This window comes from Crocuta crocuta, unplaced genomic scaffold, assembly GCF_008692635.1.
Source record: "Crocuta crocuta isolate KB4526 unplaced genomic scaffold, BGI_CrCroc_1.0 scaffold8, whole genome shotgun sequence".
NCBI lineage: Eukaryota > Metazoa > Chordata > Mammalia > Carnivora > Hyaenidae > Crocuta > Crocuta crocuta.
In genome coordinates this window covers 112,146-139,995 of record NW_027532162.1, presented here as the reverse complement: position 1 = coordinate 139,995, position 27,850 = coordinate 112,146, and the positions used below count along the sequence as shown (strand labels likewise).

The 27,850-nt window shown below is 65.4% G+C and overlaps 2 protein-coding genes across 2 annotated transcripts in view; both read left to right on the top strand.

Annotated features, from left to right (window-relative positions):
- Positions 1–5,597, top strand: part of LOC144241860 (inverted formin-2-like) — a 10,862-nt gene extending 5,265 nt beyond the window's left edge. Inside the window, exons 12-16 of the mRNA XM_077776507.1 lie at positions 21–134; positions 250–411; positions 836–1,417; positions 1,851–1,907; positions 4,666–5,597. Of these exons, the coding sequence (XP_077632633.1) occupies positions 21–134; positions 250–411; positions 836–1,417; positions 1,851–1,906 (914 nt within the window). The 3' untranslated portion in view covers position 1,907; positions 4,666–5,597. The remainder of the gene's footprint in view (positions 1–20; positions 135–249; positions 412–835; positions 1,418–1,850; positions 1,908–4,665) is intronic.
- Positions 5,598–7,973: 2,376 nt separating this feature from the next.
- ADSS1 (adenylosuccinate synthase 1) lies at positions 7,974–24,166 on the top strand. The gene is made up of 11 exons (XM_077776530.1): positions 7,974–8,168; positions 15,123–15,225; positions 17,329–17,434; positions 18,647–18,754; positions 18,855–18,936; positions 19,671–19,797; positions 20,331–20,485; positions 21,338–21,462; positions 22,429–22,526; positions 23,567–23,716; positions 23,797–24,166. Exons 1-11 carry the CDS (start codon positions 7,974–7,976, stop codon positions 23,847–23,849), a joined length of 1,302 nt encoding a protein of 433 aa, XP_077632656.1. The 3' UTR covers positions 23,850–24,166.
- The last annotated feature ends 3,684 nt before the right edge of the window (positions 24,167–27,850 follow it).

Below are 27,850 nucleotides of genomic sequence, written 5' to 3'. Positions count from 1 at the left end.
GGGCTCACGGGCGCCATGCCCGCCCGCGCAGGACAACAAGGAACGGAAGGAGCAGGCGGCGAAGGCGGAGACGAGGAAGCGGCAGCTGGCGGAGGAGGAGGCGCGGAGGCCGCGGGGCGAGGACGGGAAGCCTGGTGAGGCCCCCCTCCTGCCCCTCCCCCACCCCTCTGGGTCGGCTTCTTTGCAAGGGCGGCTGCGCGGCTCCGGGGACCCACCAGCCGCCTCTCTGAGGGTCTCCGGGCTTCTCAGTCAGGAGGGGAGTCGGGAAGCAGGAGGAAGTGTGTGTCATTGACGCCCTGCTGGCGGACATCCGGAAGGGTTTCCAGCTGCGGAAGACGGCCCGTGGCCGAGGGGACGCAGAGGGGGGCGGCAAGGCGGCTGCCGTGGACCCCGTGAGGGACAAGGCACCAGGTGAGGCCGGCTCCCACCTCCTCATCACTGTTTCCTGCCTCCTCCAGGAAGCCCTCTCAGCTGCCTCGCTGTGGGAGGCGGGGCCGCAGGGCGGGCTCCCCCTTCTGCTGCNCGCGCCAGTGCGCCTCTGACACTGTCCCTGGAGCTCCGGGGTGCTCGGGGGTCAGGGAGGGTCCACGCCACGCGGCTGCCCCGGGGGCTTAGGGACGGGGGTGAAATAGGCCCTCATGGCAGGCGGGCAGAGGATGCTGGGGCCTGTCCCCTGGGAAGCCCCTGCTGGAGGCTGCCGGCGATGACTCTGGGGTGGAACTGGGGGCGTCCGGGTAGAAGCGCGTGCGGAGGGAGGCCCGTCCCCCACTCGGGCGCCATCGGGCTGACCTGGGAGTTGGGCGCCACCCTCAGCTGCCGTGTCCCGCGTCCACAGTGACCACCAGGGACCCTGTAGGAGGCACCAGCCGTCCCGCCTCTGAGCCCCACGGCAGGGACCTCGCGGACGCCCCGGCCCCTGGCCCACAGCCCACCGCTGAGCCGTCAGGGGAGGACGGGCCGGGGGCCCCGGAGAGGCGTTCCTCCTGGTACACCGATGCCAGCGACGTCCTGGCCACAGACGACCCCCAGGGCTCCCCGCTCCCCCCGGGGGCCTGGCCGGTGCTGCTGGGAGGAGCTCAGGCCCTGGAGCCTCTCAGGCTCTCTGGTGACCGGCCCCCCGAGGCCATGGGGTCGAACCAAGCCACTGGAGACCCCGAGGCCCCTCGGGACGCCTGCCTGGCCGAGGCCGACAGCACGGTCCACAGCTTGGAGGCCACGGCCACCCGTGACCACGGTGTCGCAGAGGACCAGGAGGACACGGCCCCAGATTCTGCGCTGGACACGTCCTTGGAGAGGTCCTTCTCTGAGGAGACAGCGATGGACTCCTCGGGGTCCGGGACCCTCCCCAGGCCCCGGGAACGAGCCTCAAAGGGCACGGGCAAGCGGAGGAAGAAACGCCCCTCGAGGAGCCAGGAAGGTAACTGGGGGTCCCCTCCCATCATCCCTCGTGCCCCCGAAACCGGGGACCTGGGGCGGCAGGCCACACGGGGCTTGGGGGCACTGGTGTGTGGTCAGAGCCCATCTGTCCCCCACCAGGGCCCCCAGTCTCTCTCTGCAGCGGCCGTTTGGCCCCCTCCCCCCGCCCCCACCGCAGAGGGAAGGAAGCCACAGCCCGTCTACCTCTGCACGCGGGAGGGGCGACTGTGGGCGCCGCTGCCCGTGTGGCCGTGACCCTGACCCGCTGGTCCCGCTCCACGCGGCCTCAGGCAGGGAGGGGCAGGCGGGGCGGGTGTGGCCGGGGGCCACGTGAGGCCCGGCCGTGCTTGGCTCGGCGTCCGCGCAGCCCCAGCTCCCAGCTCGGGGTTGACCGAGAATAAGCCGTTGAGTGCGTTTCTCTTATTTGAAAGCAGAGGTTGTCCCTGACTCTGACGATAATAAAACAAAAAGGCTCTGTGTGATTCAGTAAGGTACGTACCGCCTGGCGCCCCGCACTAACGTGGCAGGGAGGCGGGGCCTCTAACCCGCTCCCTGCGGCCGCCGGGCCTGGCGCCAAGCCCCCCTGCGCCCCCTGCTGCTGGTGGCGGGACCTGCTGGCCCTCCATCTCGCCCTCCCGCTCGGGACCCCTGCCTCGCTTAGCTGGCGGCCCCGCTGCGGCAAGGTGCGACCTCGGAGCTGTGCGCCCGGCTGGGGCCTCGAGAGGGCGGGGTGGACAAGACCCACCCGGGTGCCCTCCCGGGGGCAGGGCCGCTGGGTCCCTGTCCCGACCAGTCTGGCTGGCGCCCCCCTTCCACAGGCGCACCCAGCCCCGGTCGGGCCACACGTTCCCCGGGCGGCCGGTCCTGGAGCCCACGAATGGGTCGACAGCACCAGGCCCCCAAGCATGGGCGGGACCGTCCGTGTCTCTGACGTGGCCTGAGAGGCTCACGGGTGCAGCCAGCCAGGCCCGGGGGCCCTGCTGCGCTCCCGACTGTGTTAGCGGATGCCGATCCGGTTTGTCACGGGTGGGGGCCCGTCCGGTCCTCACACACCCGCGGCCTTGCTCAGGCCGGCCCGGCTCCCCGTCCCAGGGCCGAGGCCTCGGCCGGTGCCCAGAGGAGGCAAGGGCAGGAGTGAAGCCAGGTGCACCCCTCTTCACAGTTTACCCTCATGGTCGGGTACAGCCTTCAGCCGGTCTGCTCCCGCGTACTTCCCGTGCGGGGCTCTCGTGTGAAGCGCCAGCGTGCACTGGGCTAGAACGTCACCCGTGTGCCCCTCAGGAGTCGGGATCCGTCCCCGCTGCTGGCCCTGGGTGTAGGGGACAGGTGGGCCGTGTGGTCTGTGGGTTTGGTGGCTCACGGCCACGTGTGGCCACTGTCCAGTGAAGGGCCAGGGTGCTGCCCCTGCTGCCACACAGCCCTCCCAGGTGCCCTCATCTCGGGGAGGGGGGGCAGGAGGAAGGAGCCCCATCCTCCTTGCCTCCTCAGACTTTTATTTGCAAAACGCCAACCCAACAGGAAGTTTGCAAGATGATAATGAATGCCGCCCACCCTCCACCCCGAAATGGCAAAATCTGACAAAAAATAGCAAAATGATCAGCACTTGCTGCCTTGTTCTCAACTTTCAATTTGAAAGTTCTAGACATCATAACACTTGGCCCCTGAACCCGACCTCAGAGGTCTCCTAAGAGCAAGGCTGCTCTTCCCACCACGCCCCAGGACGTTTCAGGGTCTGTCGTGTGACCCCAGGCGGGTGTCCCCAGGGGGTGTCCCCAAGGCGGGTGACCCTAGGCAGGTGTCCCCAAGGCGGGTGACCCCAGGTGGGTGTCCCCAGGCGGGTGTCCCCAAGGCGGGTGTCCCCAGGCGCGTGTCCCCAAGGCACGTGTCCCCAAGGCGCGTGTCCCCAAGGCGCATGTCCCCGGGCGCGTGTCTCCAGGCAGGCCCGTCACACCTTTCATGACCGTGGTTTGGACTTTTTGGAAATGAGGTCCTCCCCAGGACCAGGCCTCCAACCTCGGTCTGTCCCGTGTGGCCCTGGAACTGTGGAAGACGCCTCACCCCACGTGTGTCCCACTGCCCCCAGCCCACGTGGCTCCAGGTGGTGTTTGGGCAGGAGTTCTGCACCCGTGACGTGTGTCCCCACCAGAGCAGCCCAGGAGGGCTCGGGGCCACGTCCCTGTGGCCAGTGACCTTGATGCCTATTACCTGCTTAAGGTGGTGACTCAGAGACCCCTGCTGTGCGGTGCCCTGGCCTCCCCCCGAGCCTGGCCCCATGTCCTGGCACCTGCAGTGGGGCTGGGCCAGAAACCCTGCTCTGAATGTTTTTCTTAAGATTATTTTTAAAAAATTTTTAGTGTTCATTTTTGACAGAGAGGGAGAGAGACAGCATGAGCAGGGGAGGGGCAGAGAGAGAGGGAGACACAGAATCGGAAGCAGCTCCAGGCTCAGAGCTGTCAGCACAGAGCCCGACGCGGGGCTCGAACCCACGAACCCTGAGATCATGACCTAAGTGGAAGTCAGACGCTTAACCAGCTGAGCCACTCAGGCACCCCTTTCTTAAGATTATTTTTTTAAGTTAATTTATTATTGTTTGAGACAGAGAAAGAGAGAATGGGGGAGGAGCAGAGAGAGAGGAGAGAGGATCCCAAGCAGGCTCTGAGCTGTCAGCACAGAGCCCAAACCGTGAGATCGTGACCTGAGCCAAAATCAACAGTCAGACTGACCGAGCCACCCAGGCGCCCCACTGAGTGACTTCTGACCTTTCTGCTCTTCATTTTGTGCCCCATCTTTTTCAAGCCTGCTCCTCAAACTCAAGTCTGCCCCAGACCCATNCCCTGGACCAGAGGGTTTACTGGGCAGGGGACCTACAAGGCCAGTTGGGGGGGAGGGCATGCAGGTGGCAAGAACTGTCCAGGTGAAGACAGTGTAAGGGACCGGGAGGGACACAGCTGGGGACACGCCAGGAGAGACAGCAGTGCTGGAGATCGGGGAGGGTGGACCGTGCGCTACGGGCCCAGGTCTGGCCTGGACTCATGGACAGGAGCTGGGGGTCATGCCAGCATCTCGCACCTGGAAGTCTTGCTGTGCAGGAGGAAGGGTCCAGGGTCAGAGTGGACCCAAGGAGACACAGTGCAGCCCCTGGGCAGTGGCGGAGGGGCAGCAGGAGCCTGGTGACCCCCACGCAGGCACCTCGGCTCTGTCCCCAGCAAGTCTACTCCTAATGATGCCATTTCCTCTCGCTCCCCACAGGCCTCAGCCGTAAGCCCAAAGCCAAGTGAGAGCAGAGCGCCCGCGGCCTCCACCCAGCCGCAGCCGCCCGACGTGCAGCTGAGCGGGGCTCCTCCAGGGCCTGGCCGGGAGACGGCCCCCAGGAAACCAAAACTCTGTGCCTTACCCTCCAGGGACGTGGGCCTCCTGAAGGCCGAGACCCCAGCAGGCACCAGAGCCCAGCCCCCCCCACCGCACCCTCCTGGACAGCCTGCACGCCCCCCGCCCCTCTTGGTCTGCTTTCTGAATGCGATGCCCAAGCCGGCGCCCGCATGCACCCCAGCACCGCCCACAGGGGTGAGGGGCACTGGCTGTGTCCCCAGGGCACCTTGAAGCTTGCGCCCTGCCCTCCGGCCACCTGGTACCCAGATGCTTCTGAAGACAGGCCCTCCCCCAATAGGGCGAGGGAGCCCTGCGCCCCAGCTGCCCCCTTACCCGGCTCCCAGCTCTGCCCCTCAACCTGCTTAGCCAGGGGCAGCAGAGCGGTTTTTAACTGAAATAGGGTTGTTTATGCATTCCTGCTGCCCTGCGGTAGCTGAGTGGGGTATGGGCGGGTGGCAGGGCCCTGGGGCCTTGGGCAGGGGCAGGCTGGCCAGGATCGCCACAAACAGGCCATGGTCCCCTTCCTCAGCAGACAAGAGGGGTCCACACCCCACACAGCCATCCTGGGGGTGGGAGGTTATCTGTTCTCGCTGCCCGCGCCAGGCCCCGACCACCCTGTCCCCAGAGGGACCGCCCTCTGCAGCCGCAGCCACCAGAGGGGTCCGGTGTGCCCCCCTCGCCGGCGGGCGGAGAGGAGACCCAGGGCGCACCCGGCGAGGGGCAGCCTGCCCTACCACCGCGCCCGCACAGGGGTGCGCGCCCAGGCTGGCGTCTGGAGAGCCTCAGACCAATAAATCAAGAGCAGAGCCCGGCCAGCGAGTGCGCGTGGTGTCCAGAAGCTGCGGGCGAGCGTGCAGGGCGGGCAGTGCCCGAGGGGCGGAGGCCCAGCTGCTGTGAGGGGCCGGGGCGGGGGCGGCTGCTCCCAGGAGCACCGGGAACGGGGCAGGGCAGGCCGACAACACCCCCGAGGGCGCGTGAGGCGAGCGCGGCTCTCGGGCAGGATTCACCGACATGCGTCTCACCCGCTGTGAGTAATTCGGTGACTTTTCAGCAGATGGAGGAGGCGTCCAAGCACCACGATCCAGTCCTAGAACATTCCACCGACCCCCAAAAGTTCTCGCAGCGGTCACTGCCCGCCCCCTCCCCAGTCCCCAAATCTGCTGTCTCCGCGGACCTGCTTTCTGTGGATCTTTCGTATAAGCGGAATCGCAGTACGTGGCCTTTGGTGACTGGCTGCGTCCACGCAGCGTGTTCCCGGGACTCCTCCGAGTCGCAGCGCGTGTCGGGACTCTACTGCTTTTCCTGGCTGAGCAGGATCCCGCCGTGTGGCCGGGCCTCCCTCTCACGCGTGGTGCGCACCGNGCACTGTCCGCCTGCGCCCCTGCCGTGCAGGCGTCCGTGGTGTCTGTGTCCTGGACCACTGTGCGTGATGTGGTTCCGGGGGGCCCGTGGCCCCGGGGAGTGGGAACCCCACGGGGCTGAGCCCGAGTTAACCCAGTGAGTCCCCCGAGCTTGCTGACCTGCTCTGCCGCCACCCTGGTGCCCGGCCCACTGTGCACAGGCCGCAGGGGGGTGTGTTCTAATTCAGGCAGGGCAGCGTGACCTGCTGGGCCAGGACAGGGCTGTTTATAGAAAAGCCCGACACCCCCGCCCCCAGGCCCTCCGGCTATTTATAGACCAGGGCATGGGGGAGTCAGTGCCCCTGCTGGCCAGCGATGGGCCGTGCAGATCCCGTGTGAACCCCCACGCTGACCCGCCCAGCCCTGGTCTCCCCCAGGAAGGGCTCCAAGCCAGCACCCCCCTTCCGCAGAGAGGAGCACCCCCATCTGATGTGACTCCAGCCGTCTATCCTCCCCTCTGCGCTCCTTCTGGAAATGCAAACCCTTCCCACCTTCGTGGTTCCTTCTGCTGCAATCCTGCCNTGCCTGCCCGTGTCCAGCTACTTCCCGCACGCTGCCACTGGGTGGGGGGGGCTGTCATCTGTGGAGGCCGAGGCCGGGAGGCCTGCCCCTCGCACCCCACCGATAACCTGCACTCTGGCGTTTACCCCACAGCAGTGCCAGGGGAAGGAACTGCCCGTGTGCCCTGTGCTCCTGTGTGAGAGAGGAGGGTCTAGGCCGCATAGAGAGCCCAGCCGGGGCCCCCGGGGGGGAGGGGAGGAGGGGGCAAACGAGGGGCAGGCTGGCAGGCAGTCCTGTGCCAGGTCTCTCCGTGAGGGGCTGTGTGTGGCAGCCAGAGTCTGCTCTCTTCCTCCGTGGGCGCTCCGGTCCCGGGGCAGGAGCCCGCGGAGCCCAGCGGCCCTCTGAGCCCTGGCCAGAGGTCGGTGCTGGGCTCTGGGGCCCTCCGCCCACCCCCAGAGGGAACCGGGTGAGAGGCTAAGAGTGCACTCCTGCCCCCAGGCCCATGCCTGGCCTCATCTCCCAGTGGAGGTGGGAGGGGGAGGAGGGGGGAGCCACGCCCAAACCCCAGTCCACTCAGGATGTCGGCGGTCCAGGGAGGCTCCCGGGCACCCAGCTGGGAGCACGGGAGCCCAGCAGACGGATGCAGATCCTCTCCGGAAACCCAGTCCCCGCGCAGGCTGGGGCAGGAAGGGGTCTGGTGTGGGGCTGGCCAGCATCCCTGGCTGTTTCTCCACTGGCCAGGGGACTCTGCCATCAGCGGTCCTGTGTCCCTGGATCTAGGGCCCTGGGACCGAAGGCGGCACAGCCCGGTGGAGCCCACCCGCCCCCATGCCGGACACACAGCCCCTGAGACCAGGCGTGGGTGTGCCCGGTGGGGACCGCCGCGCGCTCTCTCTGTGGCCACCAGGGTGCGCACTTCACTCCAGGGAGCAGGTTCAGCTCGGGGCAGGTGCGCAGCGAGCCCCCAGGATGCTGCCCCTCCAGGTGCTGTGTGAGGACATGGCGCCCCTTTTACAGGCGGCACTCCCACGCTGGAGGGGGCCCCCAGAGTTCCTGAAATCCTGAGATCAGAGGCCTGGTGGGGACCCGGTGCAGTGCGGACCCGGGTCCTGCCTGGGCGGGGGGGACGCAGATGCCCCCATTCGCGTTCCCCCAGGGAGAAACCTGCACTGCGGAGCACTCTCTGTCTTTGGGCCCCCACCTCCGTGAGTAAGCGTCCGCGGCCCAGCTGGNGGTGCAGCGGCCAGGCCCTCCCGTGGCCCAGCGCAGCCGAGGAGCCAAGCCAGCATGTCGGGGACCCGAGCCTCCTCCAATGACCGACCCCCCGGCACGGGCGGCATCAAGCGGGGGCGGCTGCAGCAGGAGGCGGCGGCGACCGGTTCCCGGGTGACCGTGGTGCTGGGCGCGCAGTGGGGGGACGAGGGCAAAGGCAAGGTGGTGGACCTCCTGGCCACGGACGCCGACATCATCAGCCGCTGCCAGGTGCGGGCCCCCCCCAGCAAGCCCCCTCCTCCCCTCGCACCCGGGGACCCTGTCCTCCCGGCCCTGACCTGGACACGCCTCCTAGATACCTTNGGGGGGGGGGGCCCCCCCCGCCTGTCTGGTCTGAGGCACTGCCCTCCTCCTGTCTGGGTCTGGCACAGGGCTGGCGGGGGGTGGCCCTGGGGCCAGGACCTCAAGGAAGACACACCAGGGGCAAGGAGGGTCTGGCCAGACTCAGGGGGAAAGGGAGGGGCCGCACACAGCCGGCCAGGGTGACCCGGTGGCTGGCAGCACCACCGGGGAGCCAGACAGGCTCTTTCCCCAAGGGCTCAGGGTGGGCACTGCCAGCTGTGGGCTCTCTGCACACTGCCCCCTGCACCAGGGGCAGAGCCAGGCTGCTGGGTGACAGCTCAGGGCCCAGATAGGTGGGCGGGCGTTAGGCTGCAGGCTGTGGGTTTGAAGCAGTTTGGAGCCGTGCCCAGAAATGCTGCCCCAAAAGGGGAGGGGACACCCCCCGAGCTCCTCGGCCTGGTCTGTAGTCTTTCCCCCGGCCCCTGCCAGCAGGGCTTAGGCTGGGGCATGGCCCCGGGGAAGGGGGGAGCCCAACGCTTGTCTCTCGGCACACGTCAGCCGCTCTCTGGGCCCCCTCCGGGCAGTGGGTTCCTGGAAGGTGCTTCCTGGGGTGGGATTGTGAGAGGCTCACACCCTCTCTGCCCTGAGCTGGGCCAGCGAACCATTCCTGTCCCCTGAGAGCCTCCAGGGGACAGAGGCAGTCTCCAGGTACCCTGCTACACGAGCTAGGTGCCCTTGTCCCCTGCTTCTGGGCACACGGCGCCTCGGCCCTGCATGTAACCTGCCGGCCCCAGGGAGCCTCTCCCGTGTGTCTGGGGCCCGTCTCCCTCCTGAAAAGACTGGGAGGGGGGGGCTTTGTGTGCTCCCCTGGTTCTGGAAATGGTTCTGGAGCGGGACCTCCCCGCTCTGCCACCTCGGTCAGCAGGCCAGGCCCCCCCCTCCGGTCTGTCACTGGCCAGAGTCCTGGACAGGACCAGCCAAGGGCAGAGCAGGCTGGAAGCCCGTCAGCTGCCCTGAGGGCCCACTGGGCACCGGCCCCCATCTGACTTCTCAGACGGGATCAGACGTGTCTCCGCCTGTAGGAGCCCCAGCTGTCCATGTGGGGGGGAGCCCGCAGCGCCCCCTCCCCTCCAACCTCCCCACAAGCAGGGGAAGCAGGGAAAGTGAGGCCCAGAAAAGTGGAGGAATGAGAGGAAGCGGCATGTGTGGGCCCTCACGTGTGCCACACAGCCGTGGAGACAGCCCTGGTGTCCGGCTGCACGGCGAGGGGCCAGCCTTTGCCCTGGGGAAGGCGGCCTCGTCCTCAGGGTGTGAATACATGAAGCCCAAAGTCACGGCCATCAGGTGACAGAGCCACACGGAGCCGGAGCGGGGCGGCACGTGGGAGCGAGGGGCCCAGGGAAGCGGGCACGTGTAGTGTGCAGGGCGGGCCAGGCCGGGAGTCCATCTGGGCGGCTGCCTGGAAGGGCTGAAGCCGGCCAGCCCCAGTGACCAGAAGGGTCACCTGGCCCGTCACTTGGGCCCGGGGCCGTCCTGAGTGGCAGCCGCGTCCCCCACGCGCTGGCTGGCTGCATGCTGCCGCTGCTCTGCTGCCCCTCCACACCAGCAGGCTGGGCTCCTCCCGCCTCCCAGTCTGTACACCCGGGAAGCCCTCCGTGGCCCTCGCGGTCTGGGGCCACCTGCACCCCCACAGCTGTCCTGTTTCCTTGCCATCCGTCGTGGGAGGCCTGTGGTCAGCGCCCCAGGACTCCCGCACGACCTCCCTTACTGTCCAGGGTCTCAGGCTTGGCCTCCTCCCGCCCTTTGGGGGCTGGTCCCTTCTCACTGAACAGATACTTCGTGCCCCCGCTCCGTGCCCTCCGGGCCTTCACGCCCCCCCCCCAGCCCCCGCCCCGCAGTCCCTCATCCGTGCCCAGCGTTCTGGGTCTCGGGGGGGCTGCTTTGGGTCCCCTGGGGCCTCCCTTTGCTCTTGGCAGGGCAGGCTCCCTCTGGGCCACCTCCCAGCAGCCCCTGGGGGCCCCTGGGGGCCTGCCGTGGCGCTGGCATCCCTGTCTCTGCTCCCTGCACGGACGCTCGCCCCCCCCCCACGAACCCCCACACCTCCTGCGGCCTCTCTCTGTCAGTGTCCTTCCTGATGCTTGATCCCACCCGCAGCCTGGACGCCGCCCCAGGCCCGCGGAGCCAGCCGCTCAGCTCAACCCTCCCTCCACTTCCACAGTTACTTTGGTCAGAAGGCTCTGGGTCCCCTTCCCAGGACCGCCAAGGTCAAGATTCACAATCCCTCGTTCCGGCTGCAGGGTTAACCGGGCTCCCCGTGCGGCCGCGCTCAGTACGAGGGTGCTGTGCTGGCTCTCCCCTGGTTTCCGCTCTAGTCCAGCCCGTCCCCCCTGGGAAGGGCCAGTGGCCTCGAGCGGGTGGCGGAGAGGCCTGGTGCGCACACGGTGGCCGCTGCGGTTGAGGGGCCACGCCCTGCGGCTTGTTGCTGCTCTGGGACCCCTCTCCCCGGATGGATGTCAGGACACAGCTCACCTGGAACCCCAGGCTGGTCAGGGCCCTCGCGGGGACAGGGGCCTGGAGTGCCCGGTGTGACTTCCAGAAGCAGGTCCCCTGCATGTCTGCACCCTCTGACGGCACTGGCCACCCAGCGGCGGCTCTGGAGGGAGGGCCTGCCAGGTCACACAGCCCTTGGTGGCCCCGGCAGGTGAGGCCTGGAGCCCAGGACCTTCCTCCCAGCCCCCGCCCGGTGCCTCACTGAGCAGAGGGCTACTTTTTGTTTGGGTTGAGTGAGTGAACCCGCGAAGGAGCTGGCCGGCAGACAGACCTGGTGAAGCAATGCCCAGGTGCCCCTCCCCAGGCCTGTCCACCCTCCGGCCCCCTGCTGTGTGTCGTGATAAAACCTCCACTCTGCAGTCCCGGACCCAGACCAGACCCAACCAGACCCCAAGCACACTGGGGCTGGCCCACGGCCTCTCTGTCCCCTAGGTTTGGGGGCCTGGTGGTGGGGACTCCACAGCCTCAGAGAAGCTGCCCCGCTCCCCCGCCCATGCTCACCTCCCTGCTTCTGGTGCCCACTTGTCCGGGACGTGGGCCAGGGCTGGGGAGGGACGCGGGCGGAGGAGCTGGCACCAGCTGTCCAGAGTGAGGACAGGCAGGCTCTGGCTGCAGCGGCGGGGGCGGGGCTGTCTGCAAAACACAGTCAGGGACGTTGGGGAGAAGGGGAGTCTGGGGCTCAGGGCCCCTCAACACTGACGATGGCAGGGCTGGGGAGGGCAGGGGACTGCATGGCAGGACAGACAGCCAGGCTGGTGCCTCCCTGGGAGCCGGAGCCGAGAGGGCACTGTGGCCAAACCAGCCGTCCAGAGCAGCATGGGGACCCGGGTAGCTGGGGATTCAGAGACAACGGGAGGGATGGTGGCCGAGCAGGTTGTAGGGGTCGGGCCCTGGCAGATCAGAGGTCAGCAGAAGGCCTACCAAACAGCAGGGCGCCTGGACATCGGGTGCACATGCCGGTGACAAGGCTCCCTCCCCAGGGCAGCCACACGGAGCCCTGTGGGTGTGGACCGTGGAGGCCAGGAGGGGTGTGGGGAGGCACCCGGCAGCTGGGCCAGGCAGGGGTGGTGCGGACGGAGGAGCAGCCACAGCCTTGGGGGTGGGGGGACGCCCCAGGGACACCCTTTCCCCTGCCCCCCATGCAGGCTCCCAGCCCTCCCCTGGCTGCCTCCGAGGAGGTGATGTCCCTGAACAGCGGACGATCCCCTGAGCCAGCCAAGCCCCTGTCAGCGTTCCCAAGGCCTGCGGGCACCGGACCAGACTTGGGGGCCCGGGAGCTGCAGGAGTGGGTCCCTCAGGCCCGGAAACGGCCCCCAGGAGCTGCACTGCAGGCGCTTCAGGGGGGCCGCCGGGGCCTCCTGGAGGGAGGGGCTCTCTGTCCCCCAGGTTTTGGGGCCTGGGGGGACTCGGAGCGGGCTCTCAAGGCTGCATCAGCATGGAGATGGCAAGGAGGGCAGAAGAGGGCACACGGGGCAGGGCGGGCTCTAGAACAGCTGCCCTGCGGCCGGCACACACTCAGCCCGAGCAGCCCATGGAGAGGCTCCCCGCGGGGCCTGGGCCCCGTCCTGCTGAGCTTCGGCAGGGGGGTCAGACCTGGTCAGATTCCCCAGTGGGCCAGCCTTGCCTTGGTTCTCCTCCCGAGTCCGGGGGGGAGAGAGCCCCCCTCTCTTAGATCTCCTCCTCCAGGAAGGCCACCAGCAGGGGCGTCTGTGAGTGACCCAACAGGCCGGGCGGGGGCAGTGGGAGTGGAGCTGGGCCTGACCCGAGCCCCCACCGCAGAGCCCCCTAAGGCCACCCCATGCCCTGCACCTGTGCCCCACTCCCACCTGGCTTGCCAGCCCCCAGGGGCACCAGGGTAGGGGGAGGCCAGCTTCAGGCAGTGACACTGAGGTCTAGGAATGCCCCCACCCTGCCGACCCCGGCCGCCCTGAGTTCAGGGTGGTCTGTGCTCACTCTCCCAGGGCACAGAGCCTCGGGAGCCTGGCCCTGGGACAGGGAGGCTGAGAGGAGCCGCCCAGGAGGCAGTCCCCGCAAACGAGCCCACAGGTCCTCACCCGTGTCTCCCCGGGGCCCTGGACAGGCTCCTCCCTCCAAGGGTTTTCCAAAGCAGGTACGAGCTGTCCCGGGGCCTACAGACTACAGACAGCACCCGGGCCACCATCTAAGGAGGGTGCGTGGGGCGTTCCTGCCCCGACCTCAGCCCTGGCCTGCGTGTGACCTGGGGGAGCACGGCCGGGGTCTCTGGGACAGTCCCCTGGAGCTCTCAGGGGTGCTCCCTGCAGGTCAGCCAGCCCCGGGCTCGGCCTCCTGGCTGCTCACGCCCCCGGGAGAGGACTGTGGTCTGACGTGCGGGCCTGCAGCTGGCAGCGTCACCTGACGCCCCCTGGCCCATGACGGCCTGTGCCTGTTCCTAGGTGCCCGTGTTTACCCCAAACAAAGGTGGGGGTGTGCTGGACGGCGCTTGTCTGTGAATGTGCGTGTGTTCTGGGGCCAGCTGACCCTGGCTCTGGGCACAGGGAGGGCGGGGAGGGAGGCGGGTGCCTGGACCCAGCCGGTGGGGGGTGTGGGAAGTGGTCATGGGGGAGCAGGTGTCTGCAGAGAGGCAGCTGAGTCCGGTCCAGCCTGGATCCTGCTGCAGTCCCGTTGCTTGGGATCTCAGGGGCCCCAGCNCCCCACCCCCAGCCCTCCAGCATCTTCCAGCTTTGTCCCCTTCCCTCCCGAGGCCCCTCTGGGTCCCTCCCATCCCCTGTCTGTGGCAGCCCCCCAGGTCACCTCCCAGCACCGTTTCTGTCCTGAGCCCCCTGCGGTCTGGTGCTGCCCTCCTGCCCTCGCTCGTGGGACACCCCCTGGGCTCCCAGGCCCCCACCGCCCCTTCACTCTTCCCGTCTGCTCCCCACAGGGCAGCCCATTCCTTTCCACCATCTGCTGGGAGCCTGCAGCCGGTTCCCACAGCCGACTGCCTGACCCAGGGCGGCTCGGCCCCGGCCGGCCACGAGGCCCTTGGGGACACCACCTGGTCCTGGGTCGTGCGGACCCCAGGGGTCTGCTAGAGAGGGTCCTCCACGCCGTGTCCAGGCAGCACTAAATAAGCGGGGTGCCGGGGTGTCTGGGGCCCCGCAAGGAACTGCATTCTCGCGGGGCCCAGTGGGACAGGGGGTACAGCTCACAGGGGTGAGGGGGGCGGAGGGCCGTGTGGGAGTCCGGGAGACGCACTAGCGTACCGATGCATCATGTGAAGTGTGGGAGGGAAGGCCTCGGGCCTGGGGGGTCTTTGGTGCCTGCCCCTTGCTGTCCCCAGGTGCCCCGCCGCACCCCCCGTTTTGGGGAGGGGCTGGGAAGAGCAGTGCTCCTGGCAGGGGGGCGGGGGGAGGAGGCGGCCGGCATCCAGACCTGCCTGGGGTGGGCAAGATCGAGCCCCCCGCCCGCGTTGCGAGGCTGGAGCACGGTGGCGGGGAGAGGCCCCGCGGGTCAGCCTGTGCTTCTGCGGAGATGAGGCAGATGAGGGCTGGATGGCGGGGCCCCGCCCGGGGCACCAGCCAGCAGGCTTACCCGCCCCAGGGGCAGCCCGAGTGCCCACAGTGCCCTCTGCTGGTGGGGACAGGAGGCTGGACATCCCTCCTGGAGCTGGGGCTCCCCGGGCTCCCCCCCCACCCCAGCCAGCCCCAGCTCACCGTCACCTGGGTGTCCCCAGAACACGGCTGGCCTCGGGATTGTTTTTTCCTTTTTATTCTTAGATGGGAGGCACAGGCCCAAAGGGAGGGGAGGGAGGGGTCCCTGCTGAGGGGGCTGGGAGCGCCGGCCCTGCTGGCCAGTGGCTGCACCTATGCCTCACCGACCCCCAGAGGTGGGGTCCTGGGCTTCCACCCCCGCGGAGCTCAGGCTGTGGGGGCCTGGGGTTCTGCTTCCCGGAAGGGTCGGTCCCTCATTCCTGCATCACAGGAGGGACCTCTCGGAGGGGCTCATAGTTGGGGCGGGGTTATAAGCAGCTCTGGGGGCCTCTGCCAAGCTGGCCTCCCAGGGGCATGGCCACAAGGGGGTTCTGGGGGGCTGGGGGGCCGGCTGGACCAGCCCCTCTCCAACCCAGCCCCTGGCCAGGCCCCTGCACCTCCTCCGTGGAGTGGGTCACCAACCCAGCACACTCCAGACCCAGATCAGAGCCACCCACCATACCAGATGCCCCAAGTCCAAGCGTGGACAGCGTCCTGCGGCCCCTGGGGGAGGCGGCCCCCGAGCACCCATGCCTGCAGCTGGGCTGGAGTGAGGCTGCCAGGCTCCCCCAGGTAGGCCCCAGCCCTGAGGCTCCCGCACACTCAGCCGGGTCTCTGTCCCCAGGGCGGCAACAACGCTGGCCACACGGTGGTGGTGGACGGCAGGGAGTACGACTTCCACCTGCTGCCCAGCGGCATCATCAACACCAAGGCCCTGTCCTTCATCGGTGAGTGTCCCCCCGCCCGGCGAGTCCCGAGTATGCCGGCGAGACGGGCCCGGGTGCCATGTGGGGCTGGGCCGGACGGCGGGGGGGCGGGAGGCCCGTCCAAGATGCACGTATGGCACGTTTGCACCTGTGGAGGTGAACATGAGTGTTTGCACACCTGTGTGTGTGTGAGCAAGTGTGCTATGTGGATGGGGACGTGCATGTGTGCAGGCAAGTGTGTGCGCGCATGTGAACAATGGCCAGACTCCTGCTGCCTGCATGGAGGCCCAGCCTTCTCGCCGCTGACGCCCCAAAGCACGGCCCGCCCTCGGGGCCGGGGCCTTCCCTGCCCTTCCAGGAGTGTGGAGTCTCCTGCTCTCTGTTTCTCTTTGTCTCTGTCTGTTTGTCTCTCTTTCTCTGCCCTCCCTCCCTCCCGGCCACTGGTGGACCGCCCGTGCTGCCCTCAGCTCTTAGCCTGAGTCCCCTGCCCCGGCCGAGGCCCTGGGACAGCCTCCCACAGCGTCAGGGACTTTTTCTCCGGCTCCTCCCAGGACGCAGCAGGCCCACGCTGGGGACGTACCTGCCCCTGCCTCTCCCCTGCCCGGCTGGGAAGCGTAGTCTGCAGCTGCGGCGCTAGCCCAGGGAGGGCACGGTGGCGGGCAAAGGAAGGGAGGTGCCGGCTGAGGGCTGTGTGTGCTCAGGCGAGGCTGGGCAGAGGAGAGTATGCGGGGGTGCAGAGAGGGTCCCCTGCAGGGGCGAGGACAGCGAGGGGACCTCCCGCAGGTGAGGCCCTGCTGCAGCCAGGCCCTGGGCCCCACTTGGCAGGAAACAAGGCCAAGGAGGCACCAGTTCAGCGGAGGGGCTCTGCCCGCAGGAGCCGGGCCGGGGCCAGCGGCGTGCTGGGCCAGGGGCAGAACGTGCCAGAGCTCACACAGTGCCCGTCAGCTTGCGACACTGCCTGGGCCCCTGCCACGTGGTCATCTCGGGACGCCGTGGCATTTAGGTGACCTTTTGTACTGGGCACAGACTGCGTAGTCTCGGAGCCACTCCCACCTGGACCCGTGTCCCGTCTGCCTTGGCCGAGCCTGTGCCGCCGGAAGCCCTGGGGGACCGGGGCCGGAAGGGGCTCCTCCTGGGAAGGCAGCAGGTGGCCCGGCCCCACTGCCTTTGGCCCAAGAGAAAAGGGCTTACATTTCAAGTTAGTCTGGACCCCACACCAAGGTGCTGTGTGACCTGGGGCGAGCCACCGTCCCACTCTGGGCCTCCGTCCCTGCCCGTCACAGCACGTGTGTGGATAGGGAGGGCACGGCTCCCCGAGGCCCCGTTTGGTCCCCGCTTGGTCGGGACTGTGTTGCTCACGCTTTCCCGTTTCCCTGCCGCTCAAACCAGCTGTAGCGGCTTTACCGACATGTAATTTATGTGCCGTGAAATTCCCCACAATCGTGCAGCCGCCACCACACCTCAGCTTTAGGACGTTGTCATCACTGGGAGAGGCGTCCTGAGGCCACTCGCTGGAGCCCGGCCACCCCCCGCGGCAGCCGCAGCGACCACCGTCCGCGGTCGGCTCTGTACACACTCCATGCAGGCTTTTGTCCTGTTTGGGCCGTGTCGTCTCTACTGTAATAAATGTGTACGACACAAACGTCCCATCTTGGCCACCTTTCGGCACGGGGCTCAGCGGCATTAAACAGTCCATGCCGTGGCGCACCCACCAGTTCTGTCTGCAGAACTTTCCACCGTCTCCCCCACCGACGGCTGTGTCCCCACTAAACACTCACCGCCAGCCCCTGGTACCTGCGTATACTTTCTGTCTCTACAAATGTGAGTCCTCTGGGCACCTCGTGTGAGTGGGCCGCACTGTGTCCTTTGGTGACCCGGCAGTTGCATGCGACGGCACGTCCCCGCGGCCCGTGCAGGTCCGAATGTCCTCGCTTTGTGCGGCTGCGCGCGATCCCAGCGTGCGGCGGGGGCCCAGCCCGCTTCCCGCTCACCCCGGGCGGACACCTGCCTCGCGTCCACGGCCCAGCGAACACGGCTGCGGGGAGCGTGAGCGCGCACGCGTGACGTTCTCACCGAACCCACCAGGGTCCGCCATTCCATCCAGTTCCCTGTCGTGTGTTGCAGGCAACGGGGTGGTGGTTCACTTACCTGGCTTGTTTGAAGAAGCAGAAAAGAATGAGAAGAAAGGTGGGTGCCCGTCCCTGCGCGCTCACCCTGGCCCCGCTCTGGGGTGGGTGGGCCCGTGCAGGAAACCCGACTTCGCTCAGGACGCAAAGAGCAAGGCAGCCTAAGTCCCCAAACTGGCTGTGGGCCTCAGTGTTTGTAAGGTGCTTTCACGACACAGGGGACAGGTGGCCCTGGAGGCTCACTTCCAGGAAGTCACGCAGGGGCCCTGGGACCTGGTTTTCGATGCAGCCCCCCAGCCAAGACTCGGAGACCAATGGGCCCATCACGCCTGCACGAAGGTTGTGGTTTCTGGGAGCAGGAGGCAGGCAGGGGCTAGAGCGAGGCCACCAGCCCGGAGTCTGGGCAACAGTGCCCTGTGATGGCTGTCCAGAGGCCACAGCCCTGACACCCTGATGGCGTCCAAGGAGGAAGCGTGTCTCTGCCTCAGGGCTCAAGTTCAGGGCAGGAGCCGGAAGGGTCTGCGGGAACCTGACCCTGGGACATGAGNCTCTGGGGTGTGCGGAGAGGGGACCGGGGTCCTCTGGAAGCCACGAGGACTGCTGGTGCCCAGCCAGCCCCACCGCGCAAGCGCACGCACACACACACACTCACACACACACACACACACACACACACAAGGGCCACAGCTTCACCAGAGCACCCAAACCCTTGCCCCCTCCCCCCGCCCCCAGCACCAACGGCCATTCCTCTGTCCTCCAAAGATACTCATGAGAGTGTGCCAGGGACTGGCTCTCAAAGCCAGGACACTGTGTAGCAATGGCCGTCCTTGCTTGCCAAGTGGCATGCTCACTTGCCACACGTGTGCACACAGGTGTGCACACACACGCACTCACACACAGCTACAGCAGGTGGCAGTGCTGAGCACGCCATCAGCTGAGCCCAGGGCCAGGGTGGTGGCCGGCGGTGGCATCCGCCGGTAGGCACGGAGGGCAGCATCCGCGGTGCCGGGCGAGAGGGAAGCTGGGGCCAAACGCAGACAGGATGCCTTGGAGCCACAGCCTGGGACGAGGGGAGGGTTAGGCCTGGCCGGGGACCACCTTGCAGGGCCCCAGCCCGCGGACCCCTGAGAGCCGGCCGGTGGGTTCTCACAGCCACTCCAGACTCTGGGTGCTACTGCTGGGAAGGGCGCCTCCCGGCTCAGCCCTTTTTTGTAGGCATGCAAACCGGGGGTCTACACAGTGCAAACGTGCAAAACGGGGGGCCCCCAGCGGGCTGCCAGGCGGCTCCCTGTGCTCATGGCCGCTCCATCTTCCAGTATTGGCACCACCAGGAAGGGGATCGGACCCGCCTACTCTTCCAAAGCTGCCCGCACGGGCCTCCGCATCTGTGACCTCCTGTCGGACTTTGATGAATTTTCCACCAGGTACCTGAGCTGTCCGCAGCCCAAGGGGGGACCGTGGCTAGTGAGGAGGGCGCGGAAGCCCAGGTGAGGAGCGGGGTCGCAGTCATTGTCACCCCTGCAGATTCAAGAACCTGGCCCACCAGCACCAGTCCATGTTCCCTACCCTGGAAGTGGACGTCGAAGGTCAACTCAAAAGGCTCAAGGTAGAGCAGGGGCACCTGCGGGCCGGGCAGCCCGCTCTGATGTGTGACACCTTGTCTGACGTCCACTGAACGCTCACGGAGCACACTGTCATGGGGCATCAGTATGGGCCGGCCGGCCTTCTTGGGGACAGCCAGGTCAGGAGGGTCCCCTCAGGAGGCCAGGGGCCCAAGGGGGAAATTTCCCAGGACGCACTGGAGAAAGAGGCTGTCCCTGTCCCATCTGGGGCAGGAGGGATAGGGGGCCTTGCGGACTTATAGAGGGGCAGCATGGGGTCAGGGATGGGATGCGGAGACAGGAAGAGCACGGAGCTCTTCCAGAAGTGTCCAAGGCTGGGATCTTGGCTTCTCCTGGCCCATGTTGGGGGCTGTGAATGAGGATGGGGACAAACCGATGAGGACACCAGTCACATTGGATCAGGGGCCACCAGAGTGACCTCAACATGATCCCTTCTTTAACGGCCTGTCTCCAAATACTCACCTTCTGAGGTGCTGGGGGCCAGGACTTGGACAGATGAGTTGGTGGGACAGTTCAGCCCAGGGCAGCGGGAAGAGGCTCGTGTGAGTCACTGACAAGAGTCAAGTGGGGCCATGGCTGTCCCAGGTCTGGGGACAGGTGTGCAGGTCAGGCCCCTGGCGGGGAAGGAATGTCCTGGAAGGATCAGGCCATCAGGCGGGGCTGGAGCTGGGTGGGCGCGGCCTGGCCCCCTGCAGCCTCCCTCCGCCTCCCCCCACAGGGCTTTGCTGAGCGGATCCGGCCCATGGTCCGCGACGGCGTCTACTTTATGTATGAGGCACTCCACGGCACCCCAAAAAAAATCCTCGTGGAAGGTGCCAACGCCGCCCTCCTTGACATTGACTTCGGTAGGTCCCCAGCCCAGCTGCGCCCAGTGGGCCCCGCTTGTGTGCCTGCTGGGGGCCAGGCTGGCTGCTGACGGGGCTGCCCGTGAGGAGGGGCATGCGGCTCCCCCCAGTCTTCCCGCTGCAGCTGGGAGGGGGAGGGGGGGCTGACCTAAAAGGAAAGCAGAGTGGTCGGAGCTGAGCCCAGGGTGCCCCGCAGGCTGGGTGGAGCGGTGCTTTGGACTGTGTGGGCCCTCCGCGCATCCTGTCCACACCCGTGGCCACGGGGTACAGCAGGGGAGGCCCCCACCACCCCAGCTGGGAGCCGCCTTCTTCCTCTGTCCACCCCCAGACCCCTACCTGAGCCACAGCGGCCTGACGCACGGTGCCCTTGAGGGTCATTCCCCCAGGCTGGTCCCTGAGACCACTGGCCCTGGAGACCCCACCAAGGGGACTTACAGGAGGCCAAACCACGACCGTCCTCCGCCAGGAGGGAGCCCCGGGCCGGGGTGGTCTGCAGGGGCGGTGGGCAGCCCCTGACCGCTTCTGTCCTGCAGGAACCTACCCATTCGTGACGTCATCCAACTGCACCGTGGGCGGCGTGTGCACGGGCCTGGGCATCCCCCCGCAGAACATCGGCGAGGTCTACGGCGTGGTGAAGGCCTACACCACACGCGTGGGCATCGGCGCCTTCCCCACCGAGCAGATCAACGTGAGTCCCGGCCCCGGCAGGGCCGCAGCAGGGGACACAGAGGGTGCCGGGGGCGCCGTGGCGGGGAGGGCAGGGACGCGCGGGGCAAGGGCAGAGGCAGGCACACGGGCACGGAAGGTTGCATGCCACGACGGCTTTGCACCGCCTGGAAGCTGACCCCGCGTCCCCAGGACGCACTGCCAGCACACGGGGTGCCTCACAGCCCCCTCAGCGCCCCCTGTGGTGCAGCTCAGGGACCTTCAGGAGAACACTGGCCTTTCCTCAGCGTGGCCCTGTGCTCTGGGCAGCGGGGGCGCAGGCTCTTGTCCTGAGCAGCTGAGTGTGAGGACTGGCGTGGGGAGGGACGGGTGCCACATACAGAGTAGCGGGGGGCTCTCGGGGGGCAGGGGGGCAGGGAAAGGGATGGGGATCTCACCCAGGAATAAACACACACCTTGCCCCTGACGCGAAGCTACAGGGCCGGCTCCCCTTCTGTCCTCACTGCCTGCACGTGGGCCCTGGGGGGAGGGGAGGCAAAAGGCTGCCTCGGCCACCAACTCCACATGCTCAGGAGGAGGCACCGAGGACACGGTGTCACTGGGCAGCAGGGCCCTCGATCAGTGGGAGCCTTAGCTGAGGACACACCTTCCAGGGACGGGGAGCGGGACAGGCGTGAGGAAGGATTTGTCAGGGGGTGTGGCTGACCTAATTCCCGAGGGGAGGAGGGGAAGGAGGAGGGGGAGGAGGAGGGAGAAGTAATTAGAGGAGGGGGGCGGGGAGGGAGGAGGCGGCAGCAGAGAGAACTGTGGAGCACAGAGGCAGCCAGGCGCGGGCTCCCTTTCATGGCTCCGTGGACCCTGTCCTCCTGTCCAGGAAATCGGGGACCTGCTGCAGAGCCGTGGCCACGAGTGGGGGGTGACCACAGGCAGGAAAAGGCGCTGTGGCTGGTTGGACCTGATGATCCTGAGATACGCGCACATGGTTAACGGCTTTACCGCGTAAGCAGCCCTTGCCGCGTGTTTGTTCTGTGGGGTGCAGGCTGCAGGGTCTCCCCCTCTGCACAGCAGGACCACAGCGAGGGGTGATGAGGAGCCCCCCCCAACATCAGAGCCAGCTGAGCGCACACGCAGAAGGTTGCGCTGGTGCACGGGGGTGCACGCGGCCGTCCTCACGNGGCTGGTTGGACCTGATGATCCTGAGATACGCGCACATGGTTAACGGCTTTACCGCGTAAGCAGCCCTTGCCGCGTGTTTGTCCTGTGGGGTGCAGGCTGCAGGGTCTCCCCCTCTGCACAGCGGGACCACAGCGAGGGGTGACGAGGAGTCCCCCCCAACATCAGAGCCAGCTGAGCGCGCACGCAGAAGGTTGCGCTGGCGCACGGGGGTGCACGCGGCCGTCCTCACAGGCACAGTGGGGGGCCGGCCTGGGCCTGGCTGGACGTGGGTCAGCACCTCCGTTAGGTCTGTAGGGTTGGGGCTGGGCGGTGGGAGGGAGCACCGTCCCCACACTGCAACCCAGGGCCAAAGAGGCTGAGCTCTGAGCGCCGAGGGGCGGAGCCACAGCAGCAAGGAGGGCAGGCAGCTGCCGCTAAGGCCACCGGGGACTCAGAAACCCAGGGACACCACCTGCAAGGGCTCTGGGGGGCTGGTCCGTGAGGGAGGGAGGAGGGAAAGGGAACGCGGAGGGAACAGGATGGCGCCCTGGGCCCAGGGCCTGTGCCGGGAAGAGCTGGCACGGGGGCCGGGGATGCTGCCAGCCCCTGGGGTCCCCCAGGGCACTGGCTGGAGAGAAGCCCCTAGGCAGAACCACGACGGAGGGCAAATAGGGCAAGGGCCGCCAGGACAGGGTCCCGTGGGGGCCCTCAAGGTGAGGAGACCGTGGACGGACAGATGTCCTGCTCCCTAGCCTGTCTGCCACCACGCTCCCCTGGTCCTCTCCAGCATCTCTGTTGGCTTTTGGACAGGCTGGCCCTAACAAAGCTGGACATCCTGGACGCCCTGGACGAGGTCAAGGTCGGCGTCTCGTACAAGCTGAACGGGAAGAGGATCCCCTATTTCCCAGGTACAGGAGTGGGGAATGATCTGCCGACGCGGGAAGAGGCTGGCGAAGGGGAGGGTGTGCGTGTTGGATGNGGCTGCCAACGCAGGTCCTCGCCCCGGGGAGGCCTGGCCCCCCGCAGAGGGTTGGCAGGCGGGAGCCAACCCCACCGGCCCCCACACCGGGGACACTGAGGCACTGGCTGTCGACGACCAGCCCCTGGGCGCGCTCGAGTCTCCCCGAGTGGGCTGGCCTGGCCGGCTCTGTGCAGACACAGAGTTGACTATTTTACCCAAGAAAATACAGTTTCCAGTCAGACCATTTAAGAGCCAACAGCTTTCTGCTTCTGTCCATCCATTCTTTTAAAAATCTTTTAAAAAGTACAAAGGCTAATGTTTTCTTGGATCTCAATTACTTAGGCTCCTGGACTCCTGGACAGCAGCTTCCTCCCTTCAGCTGAGGGTGGGGGGTGCGGCCCTCACTCTCCTCTGCACACACGCAGAGCTGCCACCCACCAGTGCCGTGTGGCTGCGGGGCCTGCATGTGTCCCCTGGCCCTACTGACCCCTGACCTTTGAGAGGGCACGGCAGGAGTATGGTGTGAGCTCAGGGATCCAGGGTCCAGGGGAGCATGTGAATGGCGACCCTTGAAGTAGATGTCTGTTCCAGCACTTTCCATCAGTAAGGGGTGGTTGGCACCTACTGTGAGCCACATGCCAGGAGCCACAGAGCTAGAGCAGGGTCCTCGCCCTGGGAACAGGACACAGAGTTCTTTCAGGAGCCTTCATGCTTCAGGAGCCTTAGAATTTCCGATGGGGTCTGTGAAGTTCCTCAGCTGACGTTCCAGCAGATCACTTAGCAAACCCATGTCCAGGGTGGACACGTCCCCCCTGCTCTGGAAGGGGTACAGCCAGTGTCCCCCAAAACCACTCCGCAACCCTGAGAAAACCAAACAGCGTCACCTGCCTTCCTCGCTGCTGAGCCCCACAGCAAGCAGGCCCCTGAAAGGGGATTTTGAGACGCCAGCATCTTCGGGACATCGGTCCCCACCCTTTGTTTCCCCAGCGAACCAGGAGATACTGCAGAAGGTCGAGGTCGAATATGAAACGCTGCCTGGGTGGAAGGCGGACACCACAGGCGCCAGGAAGTGGGAAGACCTCCCCCCGCAGGCCCAGAACTACATCCGGTTTGTGGAGAATCACGTTGGAGTGGCAGGTGGGTGCCTGAGCCCCGCCCCCACCCCACCCTCTCCCCACCCCAAAACCCTGGGGCTGAGAGACCCTTTTCCCTTTCAGTGAAATGGGTTGGTGTCGGCAAATCAAGAGATTCAATGATCCAGCTGTTTTAGACAGAGGCAGAGCTGACCCGAGCAGGCCGCAGCGGTCCCTTCCGGCATCATCAGCCCCAAGATCAACGCCGTAAACAAAGAGATAGGGAAACTATTTTCTGTACTTTTATATTTCTCTTTAAGCCTTCAGCTCAACCACTGATTTCTACAGTGATTCAAACATCTGACAGCCTGGGCTGTGGACATTTTTTTTTTTAAATCCTGCTATTTAAAATGAGCCAAAGTACTCAAAACAGAGAACTTTTATGGCATGTTAACTGTCACATGGTTGTACGGCCAGGAGGAGCTCAGTAATAAACAAATCTCGCAGCCACGGAGCGGTAGTGGTCAGTACGTGTCTTATTCTGACTGTCCTTTCGTTTTAACTTTCAAACGCTAAAAGGTGCTGCTAACGCTTGGCCGTGACGACATTCTGGGGGACGCTTGTCTCTGGTGTCACGAAGCCAAGCCGTTTGCTTGCTTAGATGGTCAACCAGAAGGAGCCCACGGAGGAGAGGTGGCAGGCAGTGTTTCCCTAACACGGGCGGTCAAAGGAGCATTCCCTTGAGCCGGGAGCCCTCCCCGCTCAGGCCAAGGGACACCAGCAGCCCCTCTTCATGTCACTTGAAACCACCTGCCATCATCCTTCTGAATGTCACTGGATTGAGTCACTTTTTAAGTTTATTTAAGAGAGAGAGAGAGCCAGTGACCAGGGGAGGGGGAGAGAGAGAATCCCAAGCAGGTTCTATGCTGTCAGTGGAGAGCCCGAAACAGGGCTTGATCCCATGAACCATGAGATCATGACCTGAGCCAAAATCAAGAGTCAGATGCTTGGGGCGCCTGGGTGGCTTAGTCGGTTAAGCGTCCGACTTTCGCTTGGGTCATGATCTCACGGTTTGTGGGTTCGAGCCCCGCGTCGGGCTCTGTGCTGACTGCCGGCTCAGAGCCTGGAGCCTGTTTCGGAGTCTGTGACTCCCTCTCTCTCTGACCCTCCCCTACTCATGCTGTCTCTCTCCTAGAAATAAAACATTAAAAAAAAAAAAAGAGTCAGATGCTTAACTGAGCCCCCCAGGTGCCCCAGGAAGTCACTTCCTCACGGGCCAAAGCTGAAACCAGCTTACTGTGTTCTCAGTTGGAGGCTGAGTAGCCTTCTTACACAACTCTTGAGAGTTTGGGTAAATTCAGAAAAATAACCGCCCTTTTGATACTATTTTGGAGAGAAGGAATTAGATGGGGAAGACCCAGCATCGGTCAGGGTCAAATCCTGGCTTTGCAATGCTGCCACTGTCACCTGGGCTCACTGAAATGGGCCACGCAACCACGGGGCTTGCTCCGCGGGGACCTCACTGGTCCAGGACGGAGCCGTGGGCGTGTCTAGCTGGCTCATCCCGCAGAGATGCTAACCGTGTGGCAGCATCTTCAGGGCGCAGGCCCGATGCTGAGACTCCTGGGGTTTCGTGCACGCTCACAAACCGCTCCACTCAGGGCCCAGAACAGTGTTCGGTGATTTGAAAGAAGCCAGGAAAACGGGTTCCGACCAGTTTCCTTGGGCCTCTAGTCACAGAGCAGCGCCAGTTACCTGAAGGCAGAGGTGAGAAACACGAGCAGGAACTGCTCTTTGAATTTTCTGAGAATCATCTCCATGATGTGACTGTCCATGATGCAGTGAGAAGGACCAAAGCAGAGCCCTGAGGCAGGGGTAGGTTCTTCAGGAAAGAGGAGCCCCCCTCTCGGCCACGCTGGACCCCACTCTCCTCCCTGTCCCCCCATGTGAGGCGACAAGAGAAATGCATGCCCTGGACAGTCAACCAGAATAGGCATTTTTCAAAAGAAAATCATTTCATTCTACAGGAAAAGCTACCAGCCTGGCTTCGTGAGGTTAGCCAGCAATTTATATTCACCACCAAAAAGGTTTTCAAATCTCTGTCTTGTAGCGGCTGGTAAATCCTTCACTTGGACACAAACCGTTGTACATTTTCTTCCATCTCTGGACAAAATCTTGACGAGGCAGCCTCAGGCAATGTCCTCGGGTGTCTGTGGAGTTCTACGGGCTGAGAAAGACCAACTTCCAGGGCAAGGATGCTCCCTGGCACCGACTTCCTCACTCTCACGGCCCCGGGGCAGGAGGCTCTCTCCGCTGAGGGATGGACGGGTACTCACAGCCCCCTTTTTCCAGCATCAGGTGTTTTGAGGGCTTGAGTAATTATAAGGTGCTCTCTCTACTTTGCACCAATAACAGCCCCAGCGTGGGGTGGTGGGGGGAGCTCACAGTGGCCTCAGCTCACCACGCGAGTACAGGAAAATCAGCAACTGGAAATGACTGATGTGCTCTTCCATGCGCTTCGAAAAGCTGCTGCTTCTCTGTTCATTTACCTGCCACCCAGCCATCCCACTCCCAGGCACCGACTACAATAAATGAAGATGAATGTCCAGAAAAAGCCTTCCCGGAGGACATTTAGAGAAGCTGCCTTTGTCACAGCCCAAACCTGGCACCTGCCCAGGTGTCCGTGGAGATGGAAACAGACTGGTCCATCCATGCACAGAATATGACCAAAGTCTCAAAGACGGTCTCAGAGTCGGCACGCCGAGAAGCCGCACGGGGACGCACCCACGCACCCGCACCCGCACGGACCACACTACCCCGCAGGGACAGAAGGCAGAGCCATGGCCTCTCCCGGTCCCCCGGGGAATACAGCTTTGTTGCAACGGATGGAACCGTGCCTCTGTCATCAGGGCGGTCCACTGTCTATACATACATACGACTTTGCTCTGAGTAAACAGATCATCCTCCAATCTGAGTTACTAAGAGTAACACAACCACACTACCCACCTCTGGACAGCTGAGATAACTCACAACCTTAGAGCCCTGAGGCAACCTTGATTAGACTCTTGGGCGAGAGCAATTCCGGCGGGTCTATCCTCTGCGGCAAGTGTGCTGCCCTCCTTGTGGGAAAACAGAGCGCGTGTTCCTTCCTCAACACGATTCCGGAACATCCATCTCCAGAACGTCCAATGTTGAGCTTCTGCCGTTCAGCAGGCGCTTCGCGAGCCGTGTTGCTGGCCAGCCGGGTTTCTTGGGGCATCCGGACCCGGGCAGGGCAGGGGTCCTCACCTTTGCCCCCACGGCCTCACTCCCGTGCTTCCCCCGTTGTGACATTTGCCCCACGGGGGAGGGACCCGACTGGCTGCAGTCAACAGCACTCCAAGCGCCAAGTGCAGAGCAGGCATTTGTTAGAGGCGGGACTGCGTCCCCGACCAATTCCCAGGCCCTCGAAACGAGGCCAGGTCTTCAGGGAAGGAACCTTTCCCCAGCCCTGAGACATAACTGACATAGAACACGTGCCCTGACTGTACATACAACGCTGTGTGGGTTCAAAGTGTTCAACCGGACGATCTGAGACACGTCCAGTGAGAGATCTACCACCGCGGGCTGGGTTAACACCTTCGTCGCCCCACGGGTCGCTGCGGCTGCTCGGGTGAGGACACGGAGGGTGTCCGTCACCGCAGGCTCGTCACCACGCGGCAGGGCAGAGTCGCTCTGACCAGCGGCTCCCCCGCCCGGCAGCCGCCATCCGCTGTTAACGGGAGTTGGATGACTTTAGGTGCCTCGGGTCAGTGAGGTCACAGGGTACGTGTCTTTCCCTGCGCGCAACGTCGTCGGGGCCCACGCGGGGGGCTGCAGGTGTCCTTCACGTGGGCGCAGCCCCAGCTCCGGCCGCTCGGCTGTGGGGCGCACAGGGGTGCGCGCGCCTCGCCCCCGCAGGGACCACACGCCCTCACGGACTCAGGAGCGGGGCTGCCGGGTCGCAGGGCGGCTGGACGTCCAGGGGCTGGAGGCGGCGGCGGCAGCNCTTCAGGGGTCCCGAAGCTGCTTCGAGAACCCGAACACAAAGACTCTGGAAAACGACCCACACTCGCAAGATTAGAGCCAGCACCACAGCCTGGGAGGCCCCCACGGCTCCCCGCGCTCGCGCGCCGCCGGCCGGAAGTGATATCAGCTGCTCCGGAAACGCGGCGGGCGG